Here is a 17214-nt window from a genome sequence, read left to right on the forward strand (position 1 = left end):
AATTAAAAAAATTTTCATTTACCTGTTATTACCACACACCAAATACGGTCGTTGGTACTTGCTGGCTTGTGTAGCCACTAGGTAACAAAAGTTCAACACTGCTCCCAGCATCCTGGAGCACTTCTGTTGTCTTTTGTACGTGTTTTGAGTTTTTATGTGTTTCTGAGTTTTTACGTGTTTTGGAGTTTGTACGTGCTTCGGGGTTTGTACGTGTTTTTACGTGTTTTGGAGTTTGTGCGTGTTTTGGAAATGTACGTGCTTCAGGGTTTGTACGTGTTTTGAGTTTTTATGTCCTTCTGAGTTTTTACGTGTTTTGGAGTTTGTACGTGCTTCAGGGTTTGTACGTGATTTGAAGTTTGTATGTGTCTAGTCATCAAAGAGATGACTGAACTAGAAAAATATAACTGATAAATGCAAAGCAGTGCTAAATATGATGGGACCGTCCAAGTGCACGACCAACGCAGATGTCTGACAATTTTCAACTAACAACTCATATAGATATTGAAAATAAGACATTGATGTATGACAGCAACATAGATCCTGATTGTAATTTCTTTAACAATAAGACAAATGAATGCAATTATTATACAAATGAGCAACTTAAAAAGGAATTCAAGGTAGAACAGGGTATAACAATGGTTCACTTTAATAGTCGAAGCTTATATGCAAACTTTCAATCCATCAAAGACTACATAACACAGTTTGAACAGCCATTCAATGTGATAGCCATATCGGAGACCTGGATAACTCCTGGAAAAGAAGAAGACTTTAAAATAAATGGATATGAATTCCTTCATGTAGACAGGATCAACAAGAAAGGAGGTGGGGTGGCACTTTACATTGATAAAAACCTAAAGTACAAAAGAATGGGAAGAATGACAACTGTTATTGATGGAGTGATGGAATGTTTATCAGTGGAAATAAGTATAGAAAAAAGGAAAAACCTAATTGTCAGTTGTATATATAGAACACCAGGATCTAAGATTGAGATATTTAAGGATAATATGGAGGACTTATTTACAAATATAAATCAGAAAATAATGTTTATTTGTGGGGACTTTAATATTGACTTATTGAATCCAAATCATAATAAGAGTACAGAAGAATTTATTGATTCCATGTACAGCATCGGTTTATTTCCACTGATAACAAGACCGACCAGAATAACATCTCATTGTGCAACTCTATTAGATAATATATTTACAAATATAATAGAAGGAAAGATAAAAAGTGGGCTGTTAATCAATGATATAAGTGACCATTTACCAGTCTTTGCATCTTATAATTGCCATTATAAAGTGAATAACGATGGACATAAGATTATTTACAAAAGAATAAGAACAGAGAAGACCTTAAATTGTCTTAGAAATGAACTTTTAAAGCAAGATTGGAATATTGTATATGAACAAACAGAAGTTAATAAAGCTTACGAAGGATTTTTAAGAACATTTAACACATTACTTGATAAAAACTGCCCAGTAATTGAAATCAATAGGAAACACAACTATGCAGGAAGACCATGGATGACAAAAGGACTACAAAATGCCAGCAAAAAAAAGAATACCCTATATCGAGAATTCATAAAAAAGAGAACAATAGAAACTGAAATGAAGTATAAAACTTACAAAAATAAATTAACTAATATAATGAGATCCTGTAAAAGAGAGTATTACATTAAAAGGTTAGAACACAATAAAGATAACACAAGAGATATATGGAATGTATTAAACAGAATAATCAAAAATGAATCAAGGAATAATGATTACCCTGGGTACTTTATAGAAGGGACAAGAAGTATTAATAACATGGAAGAGATAGTAAATGGCTTTAATGAATTCTTCATAAACATAGGGCCAAAACTGGCAGAAGAAATAAAGGTTGATGGAATAGAAAGGGACACTGGTGAAAATATTGAAAGGAATAGTAGCTCAATGTTTTTAAGAGCAGTGGAAGAGAAAGAGATTTATGACATAGTTAGAGGACTTAAGAACAAAACCAGTACAGACTGGAATGATATTGATATGGTAACGCTAAAGACAGTTATTGATGGTATCGTAAAACCATTAAAATATATATTCAACTTGTCGTTTCAAAAAGGAGTTTTTCCACAAAAAATGAAAGTTGCTAAAGTTATTCCCATTTACAAAACCAGTGTGTTACGTTCCCCCCGAAGGGGTCTAGGCATGTGAGAGAGGGGATCAGTAACAAATGAGTCCGGAATCAGAATGAAAAAGGAAAACAAACAGAGTTGTTCTGCATCAATAAAACTTTATTACAAAATGGTACAGGTTAACATTAACTTAAAGGGCCAGCAACACCGTCTTACCAATAACGCCAAAGAAACAAAGAAAACGCTCGCAGCCACGAAAGGCAGGACTACCAAACAAACACTATAAAAAAGGAGGCACTTCCCACACTTCCTACCCTACTCCCCACCACGGGGAGACACTCTCAGGGCCCACAAGCCCGTCTGCTCACTGGTCAGAAAGAGGCTGTCTGTCCAAAATCTAGCACAGAACCGCATAGAGCCACCGAGGAAAAAGCCACCCTGCTCACAGCTCATCCCCAGTTTAAATAGCCTCAGAGGATGATTGCTGACTGGAGTCAGGTGGCAAACGAGGCTAATCAGCAGCAGCTGTGTCCTGGGGAGAGAGGAGAGTGAGAGAGACAGAGAGGGGTAGGAGTGGCAAGAGGGGTGGAGGCGGGGAGAGTGGGCAAACACCCCACCCACACACTCCCACAAAGACATCATTTTACAAACTATAGACCAGTGTCAATACTCTCCCAGTTCTCTAAGATACTGGAAAAACTCTTCATAAAAAGATTTGAGTTTTGTGGAAAAATATGAATTAATGACAGATAGGTCAGTATGGGTTCAGAAGCAACAGATCAACAGCTTTGGCACTGATAGATCTAATGGAAAAGATAACGGAATGTATGGATAATAAGAGGTATGCGCTCGGAGTTTTCTTAGATCTAAAGAAGGCGTTTGATACTGTTAATCATGAAATTCTATTAAAAAAAACTGGAAAAGTACGGGTTTAGGGGAGTGGTTTTGGAATGGTTAAAAAGCTATGTAGGGAATAGGCAACAATATGTACAAATAAATGAATATAAATCTAATTTGATGGATATAGCTTGTGGAGTACCTCAAGGTTCAGTACTGGGTCCAAAAATGTTTATTATGTACTTAAATGATATCTGCAGAGTATCGGAGATTTTAAAGTTTGTAATATTTGCAGATGACACAAATATACTGTGTTCAGGAGGGGAATTGCCACAGGTTTTGGAAATGATCACACAGGAATTAACAATATTAAAGAAGTGGTTTGATATAAATAAATTATCATTGAATCTAGATAAAACCAAATTTATGTTGTTTGGAAACCAAAAAGAAAAACATCGAAGTAGAAATATGTGTTGACAATGTAAAGAGTAAATGAAATAAAATTTCTTGGGGTGATCATTGACCACAAGCTCTGTTGGAAGCCACACATTACTTATGTTCGGGGGAAATTGGCACGGGGCATTGCCGTCCTGGGGAAAGCAAAGCATATGTTGGATCAGAAAGCACTGCACATTTTATACTGTGCTTTACTACTGCCATATATGAGCTACTGTGTAGAGGTCTGGGGAAACACATACAAAAGTAACACACAAACAATAACTATAATACAGAAAAGGGCCATTAGATTAATAAATAATGTAGGGTACAGGGACCATACAAATGCACTCTTTGTCAAAATGCAAGCTATTAAATTCCAAGACTTAGTGAAGCTTAAAACAGCGCAAATAATGTATAAAGTAAGAAATAAATTGCTTCCCAAAGAAATCTGTAAATTGTTCATAGAAAGAGAAGGTGGGTATAACTTAAGAGGGAAATGGAATTTAAAAATACAAAGTGCTAGAACAACTTTAAGAACTATGTCAATCTCAATTGCAGGAGTTAAATTATGGAACAGTCTAACAGAAGAAATAAAAGACAGTCAAAACATAAAACAGTTTAAAGTAAAATATAAAAACCTAATTTTAAATAAGTATAAGAATGAAGAAAACGGGGTTAACCCAGGACGGTAATGTTGCTGGCAATGGTGTTGCGGTTCTTTTTTGGGGTTTTTTTTTTTTTTTGGTTTGTTGTTTTTCCATAACTTGTGTATCTGCAAATATACACATTCTGTATTTTTCATATGAAAGAAACTATACTGTGGTGGGGCTTGCTAATTTCTTGTTTTTGATTTATGTATGTTATGTTTTGTTTTACTTCATATGTTTCATATGTTGTTTGTTTAATTTAAGACAAAAGAAAATTAAATGAATGAGAGGTAAAACTTGAGGGGGTAGGGACAAATAAGTAAATACTTCAGCCTACTCCTTTTCAAACAAATAAGGGAATGATATTTTGTAATGATTGTGAAGGCACATGTTTGAAATAAAAATGAACTGAACTGAACAATTGCACTTTGTGGTACTAAGGTAGAGAAGTCAGTAAAACCAGGTGTCTATTTCTATAACTGTGAGCAGTTACAGACTCTGCCATGAATCATTTTATTGTGGTAATGCTCAACCACTTGAAAGGCATTCTCTCTTTTGCATCACTGAGCAGATACATGCAAAATTATAATACAATTCTCCTGCTGCACTTTGTGAGTTGGCACCATGTCTGATAATTTAGAACTGAAATGATACAAAACAAATGCTCTAAGGTCTTCTGGGGGATTGGGAACAGAGAACGGAAAGTACACAATGAGATTTCAAACCATTTCAGCTTTTTAGTGTCATTATCCCAAAGAAAGAAAGAAACAAAACCCTGAACCATGCCACTCAGTTTGAATTCTTCAGTTAGGCTGCAGGACTGTAACAGCGTTATTGGGAGTGCCTCTTTGTTTTGATGAAGTGAAATTAAAACGTGCTCTTCTGTTCCCATTGTTGTCATTGATTGGAGTCATTTCACATTCACTGCAGAGCGTCCAAGGTCACTGCTGGTTTCGACGAGGGGCCGGGCGCCTGTTCAGGAACAACTGACATTAATCTCTTGGTGACACGCAGTAAAGAATTGCCGTTGACATGTTAACCCTTCAGGATCCAGTTATCAAAACAGCAAGGACACTTGTACTGTGGCGGGTGCCGGCTGAGGGATAGATGGACCTTTTGTTTAAGCAAAGGGAAATACTAGGGATGTGCATTTCACATTTGAATTTTAAATACTGCCTGGAAAAATCTAAATACTAAAAGCAACCTTTTATCTTTCATCAGTGTGAAAAATTTATGATTATATCTCAATTTAGACCTTCCAGATCCCTCAGGTCATCTGGATCCAGTCTTTTATCAGTTCCTAGAGTCAGAACCAGACACTGAGAAGCTGCATTCAGCTTTTATGCTCCTTATATCTGGAACAAACTCCCAGAAAGCCTCAGATCAGCTGAAACACTCAGTTTATTTAAATCCAGGTTGAAGACTCACCTGTTCTCAGCTGCTTTTGAATAAAGCACCAAATCCACACTTTTAAGCTTAAATTTCAAAACTTACATTTTAACTACTGATTTTATCTACTGTTTTTTGTTTTGTTTTTTTTAATCGATTTTAAATCATGCTCTTTTTATTGTTTTTGTTTTTTAATGTCTCTGTAAAGCACTTTGAATCACCTTGTTGTTGAATTGTGCTATATAAATAAACTTGCCTTGTCTTGCCACTGAAGGAACAATAGGCTGGAAGGTCAGTTCATTGATCAATAATATACAAATTGTCATGGGCCCTGATCAAAGACCTCAGAAACCTGCAGTCCGCTGAGACTGAAGAAGTCACGTGGATGAGTGACGAAACGTTTCTCCCACCTGAAAACGCTACGTCCAGATGAACAGAGTCAATCTTTTGGACCACCTATAATTCTAAACATTTTGGTAAATGACATTGCTATTACATGTTGGTACAAACATATGGATTCTTCATACCTCAATCTTAGTATAGGAGGTCGTCTGGAGCTGTACACCATAGGCAGAGTGGTTTACTTTGACATGGGAGACCTTTATCTGATCTCCCACATGAACATTGTAAATTGATGCCTCCCTCCACAAGGAGACAGTCATGGTATGCCCATCCTGAAATCACAAACATGACAGAATGAAAGATTTATTCATTAACTAATACAAATCTCAAATATGCCTATTTTCACCATTTTCAATACTACACTTTAGTTGCACCATTACCTGCTTTAGCTGGAGCGTTCGTATAGGCACCTGTTGTTTGCCTGCGAAAACCTTCCTCACTGCAGAACACTGAAAATTCAATTAAAATATAATGTCAGTTATTGTGATTGCATAAATCTGTGTGTGTACATCTAGGTGCTTCTTTCTTGACTTACTACATCTATTATTTTATTATTGTTGTTAATGATAAATCTACAACCATTTACAAAATAATAGCGGTTGATCTTGTTCTCACAATTTTGTGTTTGTTTGACGACAACAACAAAAATTATTATTTTTACTTTTAAAGACAAAAAAGTAATGGTTTCTTTGAAAACCTAAAGCAATATCAGTTCTGATGGAACCACAAATATTTACCTCCAGAACCTCCCCTTCCACTATAATAAGCCCTCCAAACGTTGGGCTCATCTTCAGTGGTGTTGGCTGGGGAAGGTGGATTAAGAAGCTCCTCTGCCTTTGTGATGAGGGCCTCTGTGACTGCAAGGGCAGGAGCTTTAAAAAACTGTGTCCTCGCCGTAATGTTGATTAGATAAGGGGAGCTTGGCCCCTCAGCTCATGTCCCCTCATCATATAAGACATGCCCTCTTTGACTTTGGATGAGAATTCTTCAAACAAAGTAATTTTTGCCACTGTCTCTCCGTCAGTGATTGTTGCCACCGTATTTTTTTTGGTTAACAGTGGTTTGACCCCTCCATCTTGGATATCCCAGCTGATCCTCCTGTGTGTCTGTGATTTGATGCTATATAAATAAAATTGAATTGAATCACCTTTAGCTGGTTGCAAGATTTTAACACCCGGATGTGAATGGGTGGGGGCCTGAAGTACGGCGTCTCAGGCCGGTTATTGGTCAATTTCATTAAGGCCATTCTGAAAAAAAAAAAAAAAAAAAAAAAAAAAAAAGCAAAAGAAACACATTAACAGGTTCATACATTTCTGCTGGATCCAGTTCTGATAGAATACAGTAACACCTGTTGCTTTTATGTTGTCTCTTCACATTTTGATATGAAACAAACATGTGTCGCGACCGACACATCTGTCTTCTTCTTGATATCAAATATATCCATAATAGGCATTTCAGTATTTTATACTTTTTATTATGGTTTCCTGAAACACTTCTTTTTTTTTTCTCCCATGAAAGTTTATTGAATTACAAACACTACATTTGGCACATTTAGAAACTAAGGTCAAGGTCAAGGTCAAGGTCAGCTTTATTTATATAGCACATTTCCAACAGCCGATGCTGCACAAAGTGCTTAACAATAACAATAAAATTAGATTATCAGAACACCAAAAAACTCATTATCAGATACGTCACCTCATGAAAGCGCATGATGAAGCTTTGTAAAAGCTTTAAAAACAAAAAAAAAACAAAAAAAAATGATGCAAAATAGTAACTGTAATAAAATAAATACTTACAATCATAAAAAGAAAAGTCCCTGATTAGATTTACTATATGACAGCTAAATATTACACAAAACAATAACAGTCAGATGGCTGGGGAAAAAGGCATCAGACTCACTTGTTTCATGCAAGGATAGTCCATTTCACCAGGCCCAGGCTCCTGCAGCCGCCGCGCCACCGGGCCCAGGATCCTCTAGCAAGGCACCAACAAGTAAACAGAGGTGGGACCAAGTCATTGTTTTGCAAGTCTCAAGTCAAGTCTCAAGTAAGTCTCAAGTCTCAAGTCATGTCAGGCAAGTCAGAGTCGAGTCTCAAGTCACTGGTGTAAAAGTCCAAGTAACGTCACAAGTCTGAAATTTTGAACTTCAAGTCCTTTCCAGTCTTTAAAAAAAAAAAAAAAAAAAAACGAAAAAAAAAGCATGTTGCAGTTATATGCTAAATGTAAATATTAGACCATGTAATTTTTAAATCTGTGTTTTTCTCAACACATGACAAAATAGTGAACGTAGAAAATATACACAAATTGTGAAATTGCACCTCTTTAAAATGCAGCTCAATTAAACCTAGCTCCAAGAATAATTTTCACCGACAGTTCTGAGATAAGCTGCATGTTATTCTTGGATGCGGTTGTAGGACCAGCTTTAAAATCGCATGACAAAAATATCATACACATAAAAAAAAAACCCAACTGTATCACCAATGTAGCCTGGACAACATTTGCTAGTTAGATGCTAGTTAATTTCTCTTCAACGACGTAATCCAATAACAACCGATCTCTTTACCCGTCGGCTTCCCGTGGCTGTCATGCGACCGGCTATTGCAGTTAATAATACAACAGCTTCTTGACATTTTTGTGTTTCTTTTTATCGCTGTATAACTGATTTTAATTGAAAGCCTGCGTGCGCTAGTACCGCTTGCCACGAGTTCCCAGAATCCTTTGCGGTTCTACCCGTGAATGACGTCACATTTTCAATCTCTATATAATATGCATGTTAAATCCAGATGAACAGAGTCAATCTTTTGGACCACCTATAATTCTAAACATTTTGGTAAATGACATTGCTATTACATGTTGGTACAAACATATGGATTCTTCATACCTCAATCTGTAATAAAATAAATACTTACAATCATTAAAAGAAAAGTCCCTGATTAGATTTACTATGACAGCTAAATATTACACAAAACAATAACAGTCAGATGGCTGGGGAAAAAGGCATCAGACTCACTTGTTTCATGCAAGGATAGTCCATTTCACCTGCCCTGCGAGCGGTTAACAGTTTCTGCCAGCTGATAGCCGCCGCGCCACCGGGCCCAGGCTCTTCCTGCAGCCGCCGCGCCACCGGGCCCAGGCTCTTCCTGCAGCCGCCGCGCCACCGGGCCCAGGCTCCTCTAGCAAGGCACCAACAAGTAAACAGAGGTGGGACCAAGTCATTGTTTTGCAAGTCTCAAGTCTTTATCCTCAAGTCACAAGTCTTAGAACATTTTTTTCAAGTCAAGTCTAAAGTCATAAAATTAACTAGAAAGCCGCCGCTAATCAGTATAGGTTGCCATTCAAACGGCTACAGAGAGCAAAACTCAGTGGAGCAGCCATTCTCCACCATGAACTATGGTAAAACCAAACACCGCTCGAGCCTCACAGATGACAGCTTACAGTTTTGTGTAAAGATGAGGTGACTTCGTACAGCCCCAATTTGTAGACACTGTGCGCAGAGGTTCATAAGCAGACCCGACAATGTTTGCATGAACACACTTTGAAGCATTACGTTATGGACCACTTTTCACACATAGTTGCTGTACCCATACAGCCGGCTGTAGCTTTTCATCTCACAGCCCGACACATACAAAAAAAAAAAAAAAAAAAAAAAAAAAAGCAGAGAGAGCACAGACCTGAGAGGCGTGATTGCAGATGCCGCTGAGGTGGGTCCACCTCCCCTGCAGCGGCACTGCAGACCACGCCCTGCCACACACATCAAACACGTAAAATAAATATTTATGCACTTTTCATTCACTTGGGTTTTTTTTGTTATTTTTACACAGTGTTCTGAATGATTAACAATGGTCTACAGCCAATCTTGTGTATTATTATACAAACTTTGGTTGTAAGATTCAGATAACTATTTAATAAAAGCTAAATATTTTATATGAGAGTAAGAAAGAAAAGTATATCTTTGTCTCATACTCTCATCAGACAATACACGAACCTCTCAATAAACAAAATATATGCTCGGCTTAAATGACAAACCGCTATTTTACACAGTGGAACACTTATTTTTAAACAAAACCAATGCAGTTCGCCACTGACAGTGCTTACCTTTGCACATCACAGTAAACACTGAACCAAGATGGCGCCCACGCGAACGAGAAATCTGAACTACGGTGTCCTGCAGAGGACAAATGGTCAAAATTGCTAAAATATACAACATATATGCAGCTCAACAGCGACACCTTGTGACTTATTCCAGTCACTACCTTAAATATACATAACGTCTTACCTGACATTCATACCGAATCACCAGCCCATATAAATGAAAAATAAGTCCAGCAGCCCACTAAGAGTCATCACGAAAGACTAGGGGTGACACGAGAGCGTGAGCGGGCCTGGGTGTCAGCCAACCCGACCTGGGTGTCAGCCAAGCCGCCCTAGCCAGCTAGCCGGCTAGCTGCCATGCGGCGCTAGCAGTAACATCGTGAGAGATATGGGACTTCTTGATAAAATATGGGACTTCTTGATAAAACGAGCAGATATTTGAAGTTTACACCCCTACATTCTCGCCTGAAAATAGGGGAGGCTGTCATAAAGTTCAACATCAGTAACTTAGCGCGCACAGCTGTATGGAAACTCCGTCGTGCTAGCTAGCACGCAGTACAGTTATTGTAACTGTCAGCACAACGAAAATAAACTACACCTAAACTCGGTTTATATCTGACCCAAATAGAGTGCAGTTAATAACGTCTTACCTGAAATTCAGTTCACCAGCCGCCTGCTTCTCCTGCATTGGGTTTCCCTTATCCACGATTGAGCTCCGCGTTAGCCACCACCGGTCGATCGGTGGCCGCCTCGCATGTTTCTTTCCCCGCATACGAGGGGAAGAGACATACACCGGTGGCTAACGCAGAGCTAGCTAGCCACCGGTATATGAACAACTCAGTTATTTTTTCCACATCGACCAGCATCATCGGCCCATATAAACGAAAAATAAGTCCAGCTAATACAAAGACTGTTTGCGGAGCGATCGGGGGTGAAAGGAGTTAGAGACGCCTCACTGAAAGCCAAGCCTGGGTGCTTTTGAGTGAAGCGGCGCTAGCCGGCTAGCTAGATCATTATCCGCCGTTCTTAAGCTGAGAGACGTACTTGAGCTGTGGCAGCGGGATCCCCAGACCAAGTTTAGCTGCTACGTAGGCCAAAGGATAACCAGTCGCTTTACTGGCCAGAGCAGAGCTCCCTGACAGGCGGGCATTCACCTCAATGATGTAGTACTGCAACACATTATACATAGAAGATACAATTCAATCACAGACATTACGGGAATTAGACCAGGAGCAGGAATACCAGCTCCCCATGCACACAAGACCTGTTTAAAGGCCTGTTCTGATACATAAAGCCTATTCATACAAATCTATTCCTGGTTTGTATGAAATGAACTTGGTCACATTGATACCTAAAACAATTTTCTTTTAAAACTTATTGAACTAGGATTTACATAGCAAAGGCTTTTTACAACCTTGTTATGGAGCCAAAACAGTAAATGTAAGCCGTTGACATACCTGGCTGTTACATTATCTGCAGATCCAGCCGCACACTCTGTACATCCTATAGCCATATAAACTGTATATACTTCAAGTCATGTTACCACCCATGCTTATTTCAATATACCTACACTTTCTGTACTATTCATTACAGCATGTCACTGGCTTTAAAATAAGGAAATGCAAAACAGATCCACTTTATAGGTGAACACAGTCCTATTTGTGCTTTTCATCACCCAGGTCTTCACATATATGCTTACCTGTTCAGATTCGGGGTTAAGAGCGTACTGGATGTTACACTCTCCCACGATGCCGAGATGTCTGATGACTTTAATGGCCGTGTTTCTCAGCATGTTGTACTCGCGGTCATTAAGCGTCTGACTGGGAGCCACTACAATGGATTCCCCAGTGTGGATACCCAGTGGGTCGATGTTCTCCATATTACACACCTAAACAAGAGGAAACAACAGCCATTTAAATCTATGGAACGCCAGGACTGCCATAATGAATTAATTAAATACACCATTAAATAATTAATTAAATGTGGCAATAATTAATTAAAATTGGAATTAATTAATTAAATAAATAGTTATGATATATGTAATTAATTAATTATTGACACATTTAATTAATTATTTATGTATTTCACATTTTAATTAATTATTGACACATTTAATTAATTATTGACACATTTAATTAATTATTTAATGATATATTTATTTATTTCATTTTGGCAGTCCTGACGCCTGGCTCTCATCATGAAATAATTTTATCTGTCAGCCTCACCCATCAAACTCAGGGGGCGGGGTTAACGCTGATCGAGTCAAAACCATTGCTTTGGCCTGGTGGCCATTGTTTCTAGCACACAACAGAAAGCTAACAGAACTGAGCTTTGAAAAACCCTGTTTGTGTGTTACCAAATACCGTTTTAATATTTTTTTTTAGCCGAGAATGTAGTGGTTTAATCTTCATGTGTCTGGTCGGTTTGTCAAGATACAGCCTCTTTGCAAAAGTGTTTCGATGATTTCGGAGATGTCGTCCCAGTCTCACGGCAAAGCGTGGGATAGACCCGCTCGCCTCGCAAGCAATCCCACCGACAAAGCGCAGGCCCCGGTACACAGCTGTAGTAACCCCCGCTGACTTCTTTTACTGAGGTTATATTTATCGATGTTTTATTTCCTGATGTTCTTATGTGTCCTACGTGTTTCAGTCGCCAATTCTGAATTATAACTAACATTAAAAACATGTTTAAGGAGGAGAGAGAGCAAATAAATCTGTTTAACATCTGATCTTTGGGTTTTTGTTCAGTAATCAGCGTGACCTGTGTATAAACACATAAAAGAGATAACGTTGGTGTTTCCGTCATGTAGTAACTGCTGGCTTTAACTGTACAAAGGTTGTTCGACACTATGAAACACATACAGACTTCATGATGTTCGGCTAATATTTTTATTGTGAATATTAATCATGCTGACCTCGCTCTGTACACCACGCAGCGAGGTCAGCATATCCACGATATCCTCAGCTCCATGAGTTAACACAAAGTTTCCCAGCTGACTATCTAACTGCCAACTATTCCAGAGACGTGAAAATATACAGCATAAAGAAAAGTGTAAGAGACTCAGCAGCAGATTAGAATAACAGTTATACATTTAATAAATCACCAAATGAATCCAAGAAACGAGCAAACCTGTTCCGACAATTTGAATTTGTATTCCCTCAGCTGCAGACTCGCTGCTGTTTAAATGTTTGAAAAGGAAGATTAGATATAAACAAACGTCAAACATAGACTCAGTCTGCCTTCACATTTGATATGAGGCCAGCACGTATAGTGGCCTCAGCAGGCTATTACTGAAATACACGTGCTATATCATAAACTATGATATAAATAGGGAGGTCCTATTAACATGTTTAGTTTTAAAGGACACCTTCCTGCCTTTAGTCTCATTCATGAGCAGTATTCGTTTTCTTCTAACATCCAGAAGTCTGCACAATGTGTTTCATAGTTTGTAACAAGCCTTTGACAGGTAAACATAACATGACCGAAAAAGCAAAAAAAAAAAAAAAAAAAAAAGAGAGAGAGAGAGTGTTGACATAAGAAGAGAGAGTGTTGACATAAGAAGAGAAAATACTCTCAATTATGGAGACAGGCGAATGGTTCATTTATGTTTGATGTGTGTTTATTCCTCCCTAAATATCGTCGGTGAAGTTCGCCATGCATGTCAGATTTTCCTGCGCATTTTTATACCTCTGCCAACAGAGAGAGAAAAAAATCACATTCTAACAGACAGCTGGTGCTTAGAATACAGTTGAATAACTATTAAAAAACAGATGATATTTAGATGATAGTTCAGTCTAACACATGTGCCAGTGAACCATTAAACGTCTGTGAAACTATGCAGTTATGAAACGTAACTTTAACCTCAGCCAAACCGATTTGCTCAGTTGTAAATAAAACAGCGAAGTAAACGTGACCCGACAGACAGAACCTGAGTGAATGAAGTCCAGCATTTAACCACTGAGAGCTAAAACTCAGCTGAGGTTTCAAAGCTGTGTGCTGGTGATTGGACATCAGCCGCTGATAAAGCTGGCTCGCCTATAAAGTGCTCTGTAAGGAAACAAGCTCCAGCAGCTCTGCGCTCGGGGAAAATACTATATTTACTTATCTTGTGCAGAAAAATGCGCTGACATTGCGTTATATCGAGCACCGGCTGCCCAGTTAAACTGTGACTATCACCAGGTAACTAGGCGTGTTTCTTGAATTAGCAGCAGGTGTTAAACAGCTGACAGATGAGGAGGAGGATGCATGCAGGTAAACTGAGGGTCTGCTGAGCTGATCGCTGGTTTCGTGAGAAAAATGTCAGCTCGTTCTTTATGTTACAGAAGCACAGAGACACAAGACCAGGCGGAAAGAGACGATCGTTCGGTGAAAATGAGAATCTGCGAATGCAACATGTGGAACACGGAGAGTGGAATATGTAAACAAACCGGTTAACGTAACCCCCTCGGTGCACTCTGCATGCTAACTGTTAGCAGAGCTAGTGAAATCTCTGAAAACATCTGAGCACTTTTGCAAGCATGTTCTATGTTGACAACCTGACCAGACATACGTCGCGACATTCGCGGCTAAAACACTGTTAAAAGTGTAGCTGGTGACAGAAAAACGGGGTATTTTAAAACTACACCACCACCATTGCTGCCTGTGATTTGATCTGCATTCTGGGATAACTGGCTGCCCCAAGTCTACACAAGCAATCGATTATCTAGGATCAACCTGTTTTGACTTACTTTGCACGGCAACCAATCAAATGTTAGAGAAGCTGCATGGGCAGCGTTAACCCCGCCCCCTGAGTTTGATGGGTGAGGCTGACAGATAAAATTATTTCATGACGAGAGCCAGGCGTCAGGACTGCCAAAATGAAATAAATAAATATATCATTAAATAATTAATTAAATGTGTCAATAATTAATTAAATGTGTCAATAATTAATTAAAATGTGAAATACATAAATAATTAATTAAATGTGTCAATAATTAATTAATTAAATGTGTCAATAATTAATTAAAATGTGAAATACATAAATAATTAATTAAATGTGTCAATAATTAATTAATTACATGTGTCATAACTATTTATTTAATTAATTAATTCCAATTTTAATTAATTATTGACACATTTAATTAATTATTTAATGGTGTATTTAATTAATTCATTATGGCAGTCCTGGCGTTCCATATAAATCACCCTCAGTTTTTTTTTAGTGAGTATAAACCGTTTGTTCTCTGGTCTCCTTTTACTCACAGTCACACAGTTGTCATAGGCGTCCCGGACCACCTCGTACTCGATCTCCTTCCAGCCTTTCAGGGATTTATCCACCAGCACCTGAGAGGTGTGAGCGAATGCTGCCGTTACCAGAGAGGTCAGCTCCTCTCTGTTGTTGGCAAAACCGGAGCCGAGGCCTCCGAGAGCGAACGCTGAACGAACCAAGACGGGGTAGCCAAGACGCTCAGCAGCTGCCACCGCCTACAGCAGAGTTAATCAGATAAATTTAGACTTCACTGGGGCAAAAAACAATCCAGAAGCTATTAATTTATAAGCGAACACGTCTCCTCACCTGTTCCACCGACAGAGCTGCTTCACTGGGAGCTACATGCTCATTGATCTCTTCCATTTTCTCCACAAAGATTTTTCTGTCTTCGGTCATCTCAATGGAGGAAACAGGAGTTCCCAGAACCTGCACTTTATATTTCTCCAGAACGCCCAGCTTGGTCAGCTCTACACCGCAGTTCAGAGCAGTCTGACCTCCAAAAGTCAGCAGGACGCCGTCCGGGCGCTCATTTTTTATCACCTGTAACAACAAGATGTAATGACACGAAGCACTCACAACACATGAAAATGAGACAAACAGCTCTGTGGATTTCACACTGGGAATTTCATCCCGTCCAAGACATTTGGAAGTCTGCAACTGAACTAAAAGCAGCTTAAGTGATCTTTGATTTTTTACTGTAAAAGCCTTTTAGCCTCTTCGTTTCCACTCTATACTGCCATATGATGGATGCAGGTAGAAAGCTGAGCAGGGATTTTTATATCTTTGAGCCAGCACATTTTTACAGAAACGTATTATGAACACTGAAATTTAAAAATAAAAATAATAACATAAACTACATTAAATAAACCTGGGCAAAGAAGGTAAAAATCTGAGGGAATATTTGTCCTCAAACTTGTTTCTTTTCATTATCATTATTAATCCGCACTCTTATTTTTCCTCTCTTACTAATTACTGGCTGTTGTCTCTATATTGCATCTATATAAAAACCAGAGTGGAGCAACGAGCTCTCTTTAGTCCACCAGCACCACCCTTTATCTTACATGATGACTTCCATGGAGCCGCGGATTTAAGGGCTGCAACACAAAGCTCATGTTTTGCCTTTGCTTTTAAACACTTGTGCTGCATTCAAGTGTTCAACCAAACAAAGTGATGGACCACGTAAAAGTGTATCTTATCCACAGTAAAGAAATAAAAATAAAGGTTGTCCTAGAACCCACTGTCCCAATTCCTACAATACAGACACAAAAGAAGACTGAACTACCTTCAACAGTCACCAAAGCTACAAACACACCTGTACAGAACTGCTCTGTGTTCTTTGGTGGGTGTTACGGCCCTAGCAGGGCCTCCTCCTGAAGGTGCCTGTGTGGGCGTGTCACACTACCTCTTCTGCCTGAGGTGCCACCTTTCCCTTTTGTGCAGCTGACTCTCGTCAGTAATCAAGGAGATTTAACTTGTTTATTTAGTTATTTGTTATGCCCCACTGTTTGTTTGCCACTACACCTCTGTAAATAAAACCACCGGTATCTCATCCACTGCCTGCATCTTGGGTCCTTCTTCCAACTCCACGCGGCTCGCCTCGGCAGCCGTGACAATTAAAGCTTCTGCTATAATAATGCCTCATTAGAGGGCACCTTGGTTAAGCTAAATGTATAATTATAGATTTTGTTAACCGTGGGAAATGTCTTTTATCCATCTTTTAATTAGTGTGTTATTTCCTCTTGTTTCTCAGGTACGGTAACCGTGGACACAACCAACCGTGCATCCATAATGGGACAGAGCGCTGCTTCATCACCAGTCAGAATCACGGCTTCGCTGTCGACCCTGACACTTTGCCCAAAGACTGGGACGTGCTCTTCACAAATGCTAACGACCACACCAACGAGGGCATCGTACACAACACAAAGCCTCTGTTCAGGTAACAGTCTGTGAAAGATGGAGTCCAGTGGTGATTCACTCTAGAAGTGACTGATTCTGGTGCCTTAAGTGCCTCTGTACTGGCCGGAAAAAACCCAATTAACAAACTCCCCCTC

At 38.9% G+C, this 17214-nt stretch overlaps 2 protein-coding genes across 3 annotated transcripts; both read right to left on the reverse strand.

Moving 5' to 3' along the window:
• Positions 1-623: 623 nt before the first annotated feature.
• LOC146692477 (uncharacterized) lies at positions 624-7788 on the reverse strand. Its single transcript, XM_085432581.1, has 6 exons — positions 7723-7788; positions 6971-7070; positions 6561-6680; positions 6204-6272; positions 5949-6095; positions 624-5004 (listed from the first exon to the last, which is right to left on the reverse strand). The coding sequence occupies exons 2-6, from the start codon at positions 7067-7069 to the stop codon at positions 4954-4956; spliced, it is 486 nt and encodes a 161-aa protein (XP_085288707.1). The 5' UTR covers position 7070; positions 7723-7788; the 3' UTR covers positions 624-4953.
• On the reverse strand, positions 7737-17148 carry LOC146692478 (multifunctional protein CAD-like). Of its 2 annotated transcripts, XR_014915199.1 has the most exons (6): positions 15470-17148; positions 15157-15378; positions 11615-11803; positions 10566-11084; positions 8834-8996; positions 7737-7797 (listed from the first exon to the last, which is right to left on the reverse strand). XR_014915199.1 is itself a non-coding variant. In XM_085432580.1 (4 exons), the coding sequence occupies exons 1-4, from the start codon at positions 15557-15559 to the stop codon at positions 10929-10931; spliced, it is 657 nt and encodes a 218-aa protein (XP_085288706.1). In that variant the 5' UTR covers positions 15560-17148; the 3' UTR covers positions 10105-10928. The 2 variants fall into 2 exon arrangements, 1 of the variants encoding a protein (XP_085288706.1); XM_085432580.1 differs by lacking the exons at positions 7737-7797; positions 8834-8996 and having other exon boundaries at positions 10105-11084.
• Between the last annotated feature and the right edge of the window lie 66 nt (positions 17149-17214).

This window comes from Copadichromis virginalis, linkage group LG15 (assembly GCF_057382275.1).
Source record: "Copadichromis virginalis isolate Kocher_CV1m ecotype Utaka linkage group LG15, C_Virginalis_male_GT1.1, whole genome shotgun sequence".
NCBI classification, from domain to species: domain Eukaryota; kingdom Metazoa; phylum Chordata; class Actinopteri; order Cichliformes; family Cichlidae; genus Copadichromis; species Copadichromis virginalis.